The following is a 15,088-nucleotide window of genomic DNA, read 5'->3' on the forward strand; positions in this document are numbered from 1 at the left end:
AGCTACAGGAGGCCGATGGGTGCCAGTGAGCGGGGCATTGGGATGGGTATCACTTTGTTATTATGTTCCCACCATCCCCTGCCCCCTCTGTTTTTTTTTTACATTTGCCCCGAGTTCTCCTTTAAGGCCGTGTAATGTCCCAGGACTAGGACTCAGTTTCATGTATTTGCCTCTTTAAGTTTGTCCCTCCTGTCTCTCTGTACCCTGGCCAAGCCAAGTTATAGAGTCTGAACAGGCCCTGTTCATGTGAGACTGTGGCCTTCTATTAAAGTTATATGTTTATACCTCTTATACCTATATTGTTTAGAATGAATCCCTAGGAAAGGGTCAATTCTGTAGCTGTATCTGTCTATGGATTTGGATATAATCACTGGGGTTTCCTGATACAGAAATGGACCTCCTACCTCTACTTATCTTAAAGGAGTTGTCCAGGTTTAGAGAAACACAACCTCTTTCTTCCAGAAACAGCACTACTCTTATCTACAGTTTGGATGTGATTTTGCAACTAAGTTCCATTAAAGTGAATAAGGGTAAATGCAAACCCCATCAAAACTGAAGGCAAGAGTTGTGCTGTTTCTGGAAAAAAAGGACCATGTTTTTCTAATCCTGGATAACCCCTTTAAGGTAACACACAATTTGCAGTGGACTGGCTGTCAGCAGTACCACCACTCTGGATTAAATTCAGAAGGAGGAGTGAAAGACTGATCAGCTTCTCAAGGGAAGCTTCAATCAGGTGATTGTCCATACATACAGAGTTACTATATACATACTGTCTATATGTGGTAACTGTTTATGTATGGAGAATAACATCTACATGCCAGCTAGTCTTTTCTTTCTCCTACTGAGCTCCCTCCAGAGCAGCAGTGTAACTGACAGCCACCTGACACACATTTTATGCATAACGTGTGTCAGATGGCTGTCTGCAGTACCACCATTTTGGGTGTAGCTTACAAGGAGGAGAGGAAGAAATCTGTAGTATTTTTGCCTTGAGAAACTTTATGGATATTGTCTATAGATAGACAGTGATGTGACTGGAGATTATTAAGCTATTTGTGAGATAGATACCTGTGACCAATGCCATACATCTATCAACAGTAAAAAAAATTGGTATAAGGGTAAATTCACACGGGCGGATCCGCCGGGAGTCTCACACACGAAATCCGCAGCTAATCCGCAATACACGTATTATTCTTATTATTATTAATACGTGTATTGTGGATTAGCTGCGGATTTCGTACGTGAGACTCCCGGCGGATCCGCCCGTGTGAATTTACCCTAAAGTATGACAAGTTTTTATGATAGTACCACTTTAACATTTTAATTATAAGGATATAAAATATAAAGTATATAAGTGATATTATATAATAGTATGGTTTAAATCTCCACTGGGATCGCAACCAATGACATGAGAAGTGACCCAATGGTTACACTGTCCTTCTCAAGGGTAAGCGCTCTCATCTTGAGTAAATCAATCCATGAACAAATCAAGGTTCTTACTGTGGGAGAACAGAAGGGGCTCCCGATCGGTGGAAATGAACATTTTGCCATTTGCCATCACGGCGGTGCCAAATACATGTCTCCTCTGACTGGGCAGTGCGGGGGACACCACTGGTATCCAGATACTGAGTAATGCGTATATAGGCAATGCAGGCAGACTCATCTCCCATCAAGTGGATGTGAGGGTTAAGGATGGTTGTATGAAGGGGTTTATTGCTTCGAGACCACACTGGAAAAAGAAAAAAAAAGTTGTTATTTTTTTAAATTCAATGCATGACATGTACATCTTGGAATTGTCAGTTGGATAAACTATATTATAATAATAATAAAGCTCCACTCTTGTCCACTGGCTGTTTCTGGTATTGCAAGACTTTTAAAATGCCAAGGGTCTATTAAAGGGGTGCTCCCCAAACAAAAAATAATATTCAATACATTGATTTAACAAAGTTATATTTCTTTGTAAGTATGTGTACAGTAAGTAATGTCATATATAATATATAAATATATAAAAATATAAATATAATGGCCATGTGCAGCCAACGACTGAATACACTGTTATAAATTACCTCTCCATGCACATGCCATGGCCAGTGATTGGCTGAGTGGCCTGTCAGCTCAGAGACTGATTTGAAGTTGCAACCGTGGTGCTGGGAGTAAAAGCACAGGGCACGAGAAGATTGGGAGCGTAGACAGGTAATGTATAACAGTTTAGGGCAAGGGCTGCACGGACATCGCTAACAATGTCCGTGCAGCCTTTGATAAACGATCATCAAGATATGTGATAGGCTCTAGCAGATCGGCACTCATTTACATTATTGATAGGTTCTGATAGGACCCTTACTGCTACCAATAAATGGAAGTGTGTAATAAGTAAAAAATCAATAGATAGTTTTAAATAAAGCTATATTAGAAAGTAATATAATCTTATTAAAGCAATGTATTAGAAAAAAAAAGCTTCCATTAGGAAACACGTAGTATAGGTGTATGCCTCATTTGACTGACAGCTATCTCCTTCATCGCTGCACCAAGTGTTCATGTGTTATGGATGGAGAGACGAGGGCCAAGCCTCTACCAGACTCTTTAAATGAAGTCAGGGGTGTGCTGCTTGATGGACATCAGTGGTGTCTGACGGACCCCATTGACTCCATTGGGTTTCCAATGGGTGTTTGTCATGTTACCGAATTATATGTGTGAATACCCCTAAATATTTGTATCGCCGATAAAGTTTTACTAGTAATGCTAGAAAGTCAGTGAACTTTTATCATGTTCTAATACTCCTTTATCTCTAAAGTATACAAGAAAATATTATTGAAAGAACCCAATAAATTAGCCCACTTTGGGCATATCTAGTTAACGTGTATTTATTATAGGAAAAAGTTGGGAATAACTCACAATTTTCAAAGTAGAAGCGATGAAAGTCTAGACCCTCCACCAGGTTCCCCAAAGCTTCGGGCTCGAATGCCGTCATTCCAGGGTCACACATTTTGCTAGAGGAGACAGAAGAAAGCTAATATGTAATCTCTAAGTAACATCATAATTAGGGACGGTCCGAACCCGCCGAGGCTCGGCATCGGATTCCCGCTGTCTGCCCGCTCCGTGCAGCGGGCGGATACAGCGGGAGGACCGCCTGGAAAACTGGGATACAGCCTATGGCTATGGCTGTATCCCAGTTTTCCAGACGGTCCTCCCGCTGGATCCGCCCGCTGCACGGAGCGGGCAGACAGCGGGAATCATTACCGAGGGTTCGGGTTCATACGAACCCGAACCGAACTCGGTTCGTACCATCCCTAATCATAATGTAACATAGCACATGGAGAAGTGATAGTGGAAAATGATTATGGCAATATTTTAGCAATGTACTCACCCCAAGTCACTTAAAGGGGTTATCCAGCGTTAGAAAAACATGGCCATTTTATTTCAGAGACAGCACAACTCTTGTCTCCAGTTCAGGTGTTGTTTGCAGTTAAGCTCCGTTAATGGCAATGGAAGTGAGCAAAACCTGCACCCAAACTGGAGCCAAGAGCTGTCTCTAGAAGAAAGTGGCCATGTTTGTCTACCACTCAATAACCCTTTTTAACTGTAAGGCCAAATGTGGACACCAGATGACCACTATGGAGTTGGGCCAGCTATACTGGCCTACATTCTTCTGGTAAGACTTTCCCTAGCTAAAAGACTACTGATGTGGGATGAGAAGGCCAGGCTGAACATTGCCATTCATAATCATTTTAAATTTGATGAGTTTGAAGTCATAGCACTCAAATCTTCCATGTCTTCATGAACCTCCCTTCATCCATTGATCTGCCAGAGAGGTATTCATATTCCAGAGAAGACACTTCCATTGGTGTTGAGTACAACGACAGCAGCTTTACACTACTCCATATTGCATGTAGTGATTGTAGTCTTGCGTGCAGTAACTCAGCCATGGAAACTAGAAATGAGCGAACCTGGAGCATGCTCGAGTCCATCCGAACCCGAACTTTCGGCATTTGGTTAGCGGTGGCTGCTGAACTTGGATAAAGCCCTAAGGCTATGTGGGAAGCATGGATATAGTCATTGGCTGTATCCATGTTTTCCAGACAATCTTAGAGCTTTATCCAAGTTCAGCAGCCCACGCTAATCAAATACCGAACGTTCGGGTTCGGATGGACTCGAACCCAAACCCGGTTCGCTCATCTCTAATGGAAACCTATTTCGTGAAGCTTCTAATGCATGGCTCTTGTGCTGATGTCCCAGTTTGTAACTCCATAGTGAATGAAGCATAGATCATTTTTATCTGGCTCAAGCTCCAGCACCTAGTGTCTCTGCTCTGTTTGATTGAGTGGTCTCATGGTTTGTGGGCGATCAGTTAAAGGCGTACTCCGGTGGAAGAAGAATTGTTTACAGATCAACTGGTGCCAGAAATTTACACAGATCTTGGTCGATATCTCATTTCTCCTTGGTTCCCAGGATAGGTTGTTTTGATTTCAATGTTCCTGTAGAAGGAGACCTAGCACTCACAGTCAACAGTTTCTAAACATCTATGGCCAGAATCTGTAACCTGATCACTCAGTGATCTATTTTCTCTGTAACCCATATGTATGGATACATATCAGAAGGTCAATATTACCAATTATTGCTTGTACTATTGTTAAAACTGTTCTATAGAGGATTTAACCTATGACTTGTGAGCTGTTGTCTGAGGAGACAGTCCAGGGTCTTCTACCACTTGTTATGTTCTTGTGCTGGGCTAAAGAAAAACCACATACTCACCTTTGACTCTTCTATCTTAAACATGTAGGAGACATACGAAACCCTGTGGTTGCGTCACTGTAGCATAAAAAAGCATCAAAAGTCTTGCAATGGTGGACAGCTCCAAAATACATACAGCAAGATCCGCCACGAGGCAGATAAACACAACCAGTGCTGCCACTCGAAGCAACACTCTCCTCTGTGCTGTGTTGGACTCTGGTCCACAGGTGGTCCATATACATGTAGATGGAGGAAAAAAAAAAACTGTGGCACTCACCCTCTTGGAATGATTTTGACTTTATTGGTCATCCATAGCCATTCAAAACAGCAGCGGTAACAAATCCGGGATGCTAAACTGATGGGTCCATCAGGAGTTTTAACCTCTTGATAAGCAAAAGACACAGGAGGGACATTGGATGCATGGACTGTAATCTACTCCTGTTGTACAGAATATTCCAACCACAGAGAACGGGAAGAAGTGGTGACTACTCCGAAAAAAAGAGGGAGGCTGAGAAGTAGCTACAAAGCATGTGCCCTATAGAGCTGGTTTAGTTTCATGTAGCTGAATCATTACACTAATTCTGAGCAATTATACGAAGTTAGAAAAGTTTCTTACCGCTATTACACAGGCGCCTTTGTACAAATACTCACGTGTAGCATTCAAAGTCTCCGTTGCTAATGGCCTCTATTAGCTGCTCTGTCACTTTAATAATTTCCTGCTTCCTCACTGTAAGCATGAGAAAAGTGAGTGTTAATCCCGGGATCTTAAGGTTCATCGGTGGAGAAGGGAGTTCTACACAGTAAGAAGATATCTTAAGAAAATAAGCAGAAGACATGTTATAGGTGGAATACAACGTTCACTAACTGGTCTATAGGTGTAGCTATAGAAGGTGCAGTAACCCCTATAGGTGTAGCTATAGAAGGTGCAGTAACCCCTATAGGTGTAGCTATAGAAGGTGCAGTAACCCCTACGGGTGTAGCTATAGAAGGTGCAGTAACCCCTATAGGTGTAGCTATAGAAGGTGCAGTAGCCCCTATGGGTGTAGCTATAGAAGGTGCAGTAACCCCTATAGGTGTAGCTATAGAAGGTGCAGTAACCCCTACGGGTGTAGCTATAGAAGGTGCTGTAACCCCTATGGGTGTAGCTATAGAAGGTGCAGTAACCCCTATAGGTGTAGCTATACAAGGTGCAGTAACCCCTATGGGTGTAGCTATAGAAGGTGCAGTAACCCCTATAGGTGTAGCTATAGAAGGTGCAGTAACCCCTATGGGTGTAGCTATAGAAGGTGCAGTAACCCCTATAGGTATAGCTATAGAAGGTGCAGTAACCCCTATAGGTATAGCTATAGAAGGTGCAGTAACCCCTATGGGTGTAGCTATAGAAGGTGCAGTAACCCCTATAGGTGTAGCTATAGAAGGTGCAGTAACACCTATAGGTGTAGCTATAGAAGATGCAGTAACCCCTATAGGTGTAGCTATAGAAGGTGCTGTAACCCCTATCGGTGTAGCTATAGAAGGTGCAGTAACCCCTACGGGTGTAGCTATAGAAGGTGCAGTAACCCCTACGGGTGTAGCTATAGAAGGTGCAGTAACCCCTACGGGTGTAGCTATAGAAGGTGCAGTAACCCTTATAGGTGTAGCTATAGAAGGTGCAGTAACCCCTATGGGTGTAGCTATAGAAGGTGCAGTAACCCTTTTAGGTATAGCTATAGAAAGTGCAGTAACCCCATGCATTATCTGTGACATGTAAAAGATGGCGGCCTTATTATAGATTCTGCATTGGAGCCCAGGAGCTTTGTCTTGTGCTTATTATTACAATTAGCTTTTAATTGTCTTAAATAAATTGTTTCCATATCATAAAGCAATGCTATTGACACCTATGGCCTTGTACCAGTAATAGTCTGTAATCTGTGGAAAAACCTGTCAGTAAGTGTTTAATTTCTCTGTAGCGCCGCCACATGGAAAATGAAGTACTCCACAGTGCTCTTTCATATCAATGTCTGTATAATGCAGGACAGGTCCTCCAGAGTAGGAGACACACTTTGTATAGCCAAGAGGTGGGGATCCTGAACAGAGGAAACCCCTGTCCCTGCTGTTAACACGTCATGTATTAAGGGGCTATTCCAGCAAATACAAATAATTTTTTTTTAAATTTCTTCATATAACTTTGTGATATAATTCTATTCCAGAAAATGTATGTATGTATTTTTTGCTTACAATGAGTGGAAACAGTAAGGCCTTATTCCCACGTTCAGTGATTTTTAAGCTCCGTGGACTAAATCCGCCACCTAGCTCTGTGATCCATGAAAAATGTCTGTGATTGCATCTGTAATGCAATCTGTGTCCATTTTTTTTTTCACGGATCCATGAAAAATTGTACCGTGCTAGTTATAAGAAAGTTAAAAAGTTGAAAAGAAATAGAACTAATGTAGATAAAACATCACATCCATGTTTTTCATGGATTCACAAATGTCAAATCCATGGAATCTGTGGGGAAAAAAAACCGGATCCCATATATAGGGAATTCATGATGCGATCACGCTCCGCACTAAGACATCTCCTATTTTATAGTGGAATGGTTACAGATCCGCAAAAACTTAGATCGTGTGAGAAGCCCAATAGAAGTCCATAAGCCCTAAAATTGGGGGATGTGTGAATGAGGCCCCAAGGAGGATGCCTGTATTCAACTAAGTCCCACTCACCTACTCAGGGGTGAGTAGGTGAGTGGGACTTAGTTGAATACAGGCATCCTCCTTGGTTAATGTATATATAATATACTTTGGAGATTTCACCTTCTGTGGGGTATCTACTTGGTATCCCTGGCTTGTCTTATACTTTTTTCTTTGTGCCATTGAATCTGTTCATCTGTATTTGTATGCCCTCTTGTGGAGGCTGCCTGCATTACAACAACTATACATTCCTCTTATGAGCATTTTCCATGCATTTGCAATATAAGATCTTATAGAGTATTTATGTATGCCCCATCACTGATTTCTTTATTGTAAGGTTCTGTTTCAATTCCTCTGTATTTTAATGAATTTTATTTAATATATAAATTATTCAAATAAAGATTATAATATTATTTAGATTTGATTGTCCTGCATTTTTTGTGATCCCTTGGAGGATCCTTCTTTTTTGTTTTGACTTGTATCTTTTGGTGCATTGAGGACATAGAATAAGAAATAGAATTGTAAAGTGCTGCTATATATATATATATATATATATATATATATATATATATATATATATATGGTTTTTTTTTTTCACTGCAATAGCCCTTCATGAAGTTAGCAGACCATTTCATTTCCAAGGATGGATGGGCATTTCATTTTAGGAATATTTTTCTAACATAGAGCATGGAAGTCATGAAAAAAAACCTCTCTCTATGTGGTCACCAATTCATCGACTGACCCACCTTTGGTATCTTCATCCTCGATAGTAGTGTTTGTGCTTTCAGAGGATTCCTGGATGAAATGACAAGGAGGAAGAATCGGGTTATTCTAAAATAAAACACACGTCAGTTGTTTTGGACACCAGAAGAGCACCCTATCCGGAAGGCGTTCTCGTCCTGTCCAGATGAGTCGAAATTCCTCTGTATTTTACATTTTTACCACTAGAGGTCACCATTCACCAGGAAAAAAAAAATCAAGTTTTAGTAGAATATGGTTTTTAATGGCTTTCTAATGTTTTGTAGTGACAGCACCTCAGGGATTTACATTTTCTTCCTTTTCTGAGAACATGAAATCCCAACCCCATCCGGCGCAGTCCTTATTGTTCATTTCTCCCACATATCCCAATACCAGCTGCACCAACTGCGCACAGAGCTGTGACTACAAACACAGCTGCTCATTCCTCTGGGAGCCCCAAGTTGTGGACTGACATCGCCCTCTGCTGGGCAAAAAGGCACAGGACAATAATAAGTAGGCTCTCTTCCTAGTTGTCCATTACCTTATTTTGCTTAGCAAAGAACATGTACTGTAAAATAAGTCAGAGGAGAAAAAAAAGAATGGCTGCTCGTACTGGCATAGTACTGTGACCTCATACATGTGCATAGACTATAGCTGCCAATGGTAAAGTGTTCACTCCTGTAAGAGACCACTCATCTCCTAACATTTACTTAAGAATCTACTGGGGCCGCAACAATTGTAATTGTAGGCAACAATCGAAAAACTGTTAATGTGTTGTTGATCGTTGATTTAGATCTGACCCTAAAATTATTGTTAATCCGTCAGTATAATTCCACATCTTTCATTCTTTTGCCAGGATCAGATGGAGTAAACGACCGTAGTAACGATTGTAACTGACAACTTTCATTCTGTGTAATAAACGATTTCGGGTTAACAATCTAGTAATGTCAGCGCTGCGCGGCTGAATCTAGCCTAAGGGTACAGTCCATGTCATGGGGGCAGTGCATCCAACAAAACCCTGGATGACCAATATTGGCAGTAACACTATGGCTGCTATCACGCAGGGCAACTTGTTTGAAAACCTCCACTTAATACCAAGTTAGCGGCTTGGTTTGGGACTTGGTCACACAGTGTACATACTGTAGCACCAGCGGTACTTTTCTATATATTTATCCACTGTGTGTTAGTGGTGTTTTTGAGAGAGTTTCGTAACTTTCAGCTGGGGATGGGGTAGTGTCAAGACAGACACAGGTAGGCCACGATGTTGAATGGTGCGCCATTACACAGCAGAGAGAAGAGGCCTTAAATAGGAGCAGAAGAGGGAAGTGATTGAAGACTGACATAGATGACTTGTTCTGATATAGGGACACTATGCAGGTGTTGCGGTCTTTGGGCAACAGAAACTCTTTTACTAAGGTTGGTGTACAGAAACAATGGAACAGAGAACTATCTGTAAGAAATGTCAGTCGAGAAGACTCTGTGGATGATCGGTGGTGGGACACAAAGACTACCTCTTAAGTTAGAAGACAAGTTGCTGTGCATTGACATTGTTTGTAGTATGGCAACTCTTACAATTCGCTGCTGGGATGTTCATGTCATATTGAGACATAGGTGGTTTTATTTGCACTTGTAGTAGAAATGGTATGGACTAGAACTATAACCGTGAATGTCCCCAACCATTCTCTCATCAGTAAACCATTACTATGTGACGTTCAATGAAAGAGTCAGTCTTGTGAAAGGTAGTGGTCGGCCACCCTAAGGGCCTGGTGCAATCACAATGTACTTCGATGGAATGCTATGCGATAGAACGTGAACCACAGAGGCAAATAGGTACCCAAAAATGTTTGCCCTGCGACAACGGAACGGGTGGTAGCTCCCACAGAGTTTTCCGACTGCTCATATCTGTGGGCTGCTTTCTGACAATAACACCATATTGGATGAAGATAGTAGTCATCCGATTTCATGGTGTCCAGCTTGGTATAGTCGACAGGAGCACAATGTGTCATCAATGAATCAGGACTTGTAGTGTGTGCCCCTCCAACCTCCACCGCCCTGATCCCAGCCTCTGGAATTCTACCTGTGGGATCAGCTGTGACTAGTGTTGAGTGGACTTGCTGATCTGCTTGGGTTTGGCATAATTCTTTGGTCGGGAACACTTGACATATGGCTCCCAGGAGGCTGGGGAAGTTGGTTTACCCCATAGGGAGTCCTGAAAAACATGGCTAGAGCTATAGACCGTATCCATGTTTTCCTGGCAGCCCAAGTGCGGCACCCAACTTCTCCTGAATGCCGAGCATACTGAAAAATTTGGCAAGTCCACTCAACACTAGTAGTGACCAATATCCTCAGGATTGAGGGGCCTGGGAAAGTCTGTGATGGGGGAATGCGTTGGGTCTCAGGCTGGATACACCTAGCTGGCACCTATCTTGAAAGCAATGAAGAGTTAAAATGCCATCAACTTAGAGTCTGTCTAGTCTACAGTAGTTCGAGGAGCTTCACGAGATACACTTGAAGAGATCTGGATAATATGGAACTGTAGTGTCTACTGCCCAAGTGCTTCAAGAACAAACACGAATCTCCAACTACTGAGTCAGAATGGCATCTGTTTGTCTTATTATAGCTCTTATAATAGATGTTATTATTATACCTATGCTATGAGTACACTGTGCGAGTAAGAGCAGACCAAACCCCCCTATACGCTAAGTGATCTGGAAATAAATGTACTCCTTGAGTAATAGAATAAGATAGGATTGCCTTCTATTGATTTCCCCATTTGGTGTAGTCCTTAATAACAGACCCCAACCATAAGGGGTATGCTTATTTCCAGACACCCTCAGCGTATAGGGAGAGTGAAGCAGACCATTGCTCCATTCTGGGACGCAGAGGAACCAGCACTGAATAAGACAAAACATAGACTCACCATTAACTGGACACTGGAACTGGACTTTCTTTTCTGGAAAAACAAGGAGAACAGATAGGAAGGAGAGTGAGACACACAGCCAGCAGCACGGTGACCACAGGGGGAAGCACAGAAGTCAGCACAGTGACCACAAGCAGTAGCCGCATCACAAGAAGAAGCCCCAGCAGGATGTAAAAAACACAAGGAACATTAAGGGTTACGATTAACAACACAGCCATGGAGCGTAGCAAATATAGAGGCCAAAAATGGAATTGGGGTTGAGGGGAATCGGGTTAAAGGGAACCTGTCGTGCTGCTTGAACCATGAGTCATGGGGTGGTCTATGGTGGCTTCTGATTGGAAGGCTGGTGGGGCGGGGAGAAGACACCATGGACCTCTCTGATGTCTAGTGGTTCAGGCAGCATTAAAGTGATGATAGGTTCCTTTTTTACAGTAAGTACCCCACATGCAGCACCATTCTGGCCAGCAGACGAACCACTGAACCGCTTGTGTATACAAAGATACCAAAGAATAACCATTCCGATAAGGTCAATGTATCTGAACACAAGGCCGGGTTGAGTGGTTGGAGAGGAGTTCTCCATGTCCCGTTACTGAGCTGAAGAAGCATAGAGAAGCGGAAGCACAGTCAGAGGAGCAGAGTAGGGAGCACAGCGGGGAACATACATTAATAAGGCATCCTAACATTCAGCACCATGTCAACCTGCACAAAAGTGAGTGACACAAGTAAGAGAAATACATGACCAAGGCTCAGGACAGATCACAGTGACCAAAATCTAACCAGAGAGAGAGAGGATGGAAGCAGCGAGCAGATACTGGATGATGTGCAGGGGACATATACACGTACAGTACAATGGTATTGCTTTGGGTGTGACTTTTGCCTACTTGCTATCAAGCTTCTAGCTACGTAGGTGGTGCAAAGCATGCTGGGATTGGCTGTATAGTCTACCTTTCTACTTTAAAGATGGTTCTCTGGGAGGTACTGTTCTCGTTAAGGAGATCCAGCTGGTGTATGGAGTCTTACAGGTTTTCGACATTTCTCTGTCTATGCATAGCATATCTGCAACCTCTATAGCTAGGCCGCTGACTAGACACCATCAATGGGCTGGCTGGGACTCAGTAGCAGAACTATCTATAGGGGTTGCAGAGGTTGCTGACACACCTGGGTCCTAAGGCCTGAAGGGACTTAAGGGCTACTAGGTGCATAGGAGAAGCTCTGTGTGCCTTATTCCTATACTGTTACATAACACTTTCCCTTGACTTCACAAAGCTTCATATATTGTGATATACATATAACTCTTTAATGTACCTATACTGCATTATGCATTGTGTCATCATTGACTGTATTATTTTCCTTGTCCTGTGACATCACTGTAATTAATAAATCTATATTGTGACAATACTGTAATATAGACTCACTAATCCCCCCCCCCATGTGCCTGGTTTGTTTTGAGAACCTGTGCCCCCTGGTTTTGGCCCACTTGGCACCCACTAGGGTGGGTCACTCATGCTCAGTCCTGTTGCAGTCACCTGATCTGTCCCATTAGTACTGGCAGTTGGTTTATACTTCATATGCAAGCCAAAGGAATTGTGGGAAAGTGCACTGCTGCAAGGCCACAGCAGGGTCATAGTTCAGAGAGAAAGAAAGTGGATAGATTCCCTGCACTTACCTACTGCATCAAGGCTTCACTTTCTGGATAAAATGGTGATGTCACTTCCTGGATAAACATGGTGATGTCACTTCCTGGATACAATGGTGATGTCACGACTCGACTCCCAGAGCTGTGGGGGGTGTGGCTGCTGGAGAGGATGATGGCAGGGGGACACTGAGGGACACAGGACACTGGAGGGACAGCATCCCCCTGCCATCATCCTCTCCAGCAGCCACAACCCGCACAGCTCTGGGAGTCGGGTCGTGACATCACCATTTTATCCAGAAAGTAAAGCCTTGATGCAGTAGTAAGTGCAGGGAAAAAAGCACCTTATAACCATTCCCCATAATAAGTGTATATTGGTGGTTTGTATAACTTTTTTTTTTTTTTGGGGGGGGGGGGCAATACAATACTTCAATTAAAATTTTTGCCGGACTTCTCCTTTAAGTTCCCACCTGTATGCACTAAGCCTGCAGTGCATAGTTGGCTATATCCTTGCCTTCTTATTATCCAGTGGTCATCTGACAATAGGTAGCACTGGTCGTGCACTGTCTATATCTTTTATAATCTCTAATACAGAATAAGGGGGAGTAAGTACATGACATGTCAGTATGCTCTAAGCAAACTTACCCATTATCTATTGCCAACCAATGTGAAGGCTAAACAGCTCCTACAACCTAGGTAAAAGGGGTATGCTGCCTAACTGCTGAAGTCATTGAATCCCTTGCTACAGCAATGTATATGCAGCGCATTAAAGCAGCAGATGGAGCAGTGCACAGTGCAGTAAGGCAGCAGATGGAGCAGTGCACAGTGCAGTAAGGCAGCAGGTGGAGCAGAGTGCAGTGCAGCACACCAGCGTGTCATACAGTGTGCAGTGTAGGGAAGAAGCGGGTGGGACAGTGTGCAGCAGGAGCGCAGCTGATGACAGGAAACTGTTTTGTGGGTTTCTTTTTGGTCACCTGTCCTTAGAATTATGATAATCAACAGGTGTTCCTACACGAAATCCCCCTGATGAAGATGACATAGTACAGTCATCTCCCCTGTGCAGAGAAAACTGGGGTGACATCATAGGTCAGTGTAGTCAAAAGTCTAATACTCCAATGGTTTATAAGGTGCAGATGGTATCCACATTGACTACAAGTAACCATCTCGAAAGACTGAAAGCAAAAATAATCACTCAAAACAAAGCCGCTCATGATTCATTGATGTCATTGGCTCCTGGTGATGACAGCAAATGTGAAGAAGGGATAAGATTACAATCACAATCCATTATATAGAACATTTGTCTGCAATCTGCGGCTCTCCACCTGGTATAAAAACTATAACGTCCAGCATGCCCAGACAGCCTGGGGTGGTGGCAGGCGGCGTAGCTAGGATTCACGGGCCCCATAGCAAAAAATTTTATGGGGCCCCTCTGCACTAGTATAAGCTTTACTGCTGGTGCACTGATAACCTCTGACCTCTGCATGGAGCTCTGCACATTTTCCTTTCCTACTTGATTGCCAGCTGGAGAACAGGAGGTCAGGGGTTATCAGTGCAGTGAAGGAGAGTTCTCTGTTTTCTCTTTGTTAACCCTTTTTTTGTGTTACAGCATGTAAGTAAACATTGGGTCATTTACACACTGCAGTACATAAGGGGTTAAGCAGAAGGACACACTGTCTTACCTTCTCCCCCGGGTCTCCCTTCTGCACGGGCCCTATAGCAACTGCCTACCCTGCCTCTATGGAGGCTACGCCACTGAGTAGTGGGTACAAGCAACAACTGGGGAGCCACAGATTATAGACCTCTTATACAGAGATATTATAACATTTCAGCTCAAAGTTTTTCTTATATTTTCTTAGGTGCAGTTAGGCTGGGTTCACACTACGTTTTTGCAATCCGTCTTTTTCCGAAAAATTTGTGTGCATCTGTTTTTCCATTGACTCCTGGTATAAAAAAATGGATCAAGACGCATCTGTTTTTTTTAAACATACACAAAAACGTAGCTGACCTTATTTTTGTGTACGTTAACAAAAATGGATCCTGTTTGACCCATATTTTTTTTTAATAATGGAAGTCAATGGAAAAAACGGATCGAAATGGATGCACAAAAATGCATCTGTTCTTCCATCCGTTTTTTCATCTGCAAAAAAAAAAAAAAACGGACTGCAAAAACATAGTGTGAACCCAGCCTTAGACAGGTGATAACTATTATAAATATTTTTGTTATTTGTATATACTTACAAACACTTTATATAATTTTTTTAACGTTATATTGTTGAATGAACTAGACAGTCCTCTCTATTCCGAGTATACAAAGGTTTTAAATGCTGCTCCATGTTTGTACCTGCTTATCAGAAATTCTTAGGTGCCCTAATGTGACAGAGGGCAAGATGCTGAACTTGGGGA

At 42.7% G+C, this 15,088-nt stretch overlaps 1 protein-coding gene across 6 annotated transcripts in view; it reads right to left on the bottom strand.

Moving 5' to 3' along the window:
* CAMK2A (calcium/calmodulin dependent protein kinase II alpha) overlaps positions 1–15,088 on the bottom strand; it is a 155,965-nt gene that overhangs the window by 6,144 nt on the left and 134,733 nt on the right. For 5 of the 6 annotated variants that reach the window (XM_069969139.1, XM_069969142.1, XM_069969141.1 and 2 more), the window contains 5 exons: positions 11,053–11,085; positions 8,141–8,189; positions 5,377–5,452; positions 2,890–2,984; positions 1,498–1,726 (listed from right to left, as the gene is read on the bottom strand). In XM_069969139.1, the coding sequence (XP_069825240.1) occupies positions 1,498–1,726; positions 2,890–2,984; positions 5,377–5,452; positions 8,141–8,189; positions 11,053–11,085 (482 nt within the window). The remainder of the gene's footprint in view (positions 1–1,497; positions 1,727–2,889; positions 2,985–5,376; positions 5,453–8,140; positions 8,190–11,052; positions 11,086–15,088) is intronic. The other variant, XM_069969140.1, reaches the window with a different exon arrangement.

Source organism: Dendropsophus ebraccatus, chromosome 1 (genome assembly GCF_027789765.1).
Source record: "Dendropsophus ebraccatus isolate aDenEbr1 chromosome 1, aDenEbr1.pat, whole genome shotgun sequence".
NCBI classification, from domain to species: Eukaryota; Metazoa; Chordata; class Amphibia; order Anura; family Hylidae; genus Dendropsophus; species Dendropsophus ebraccatus.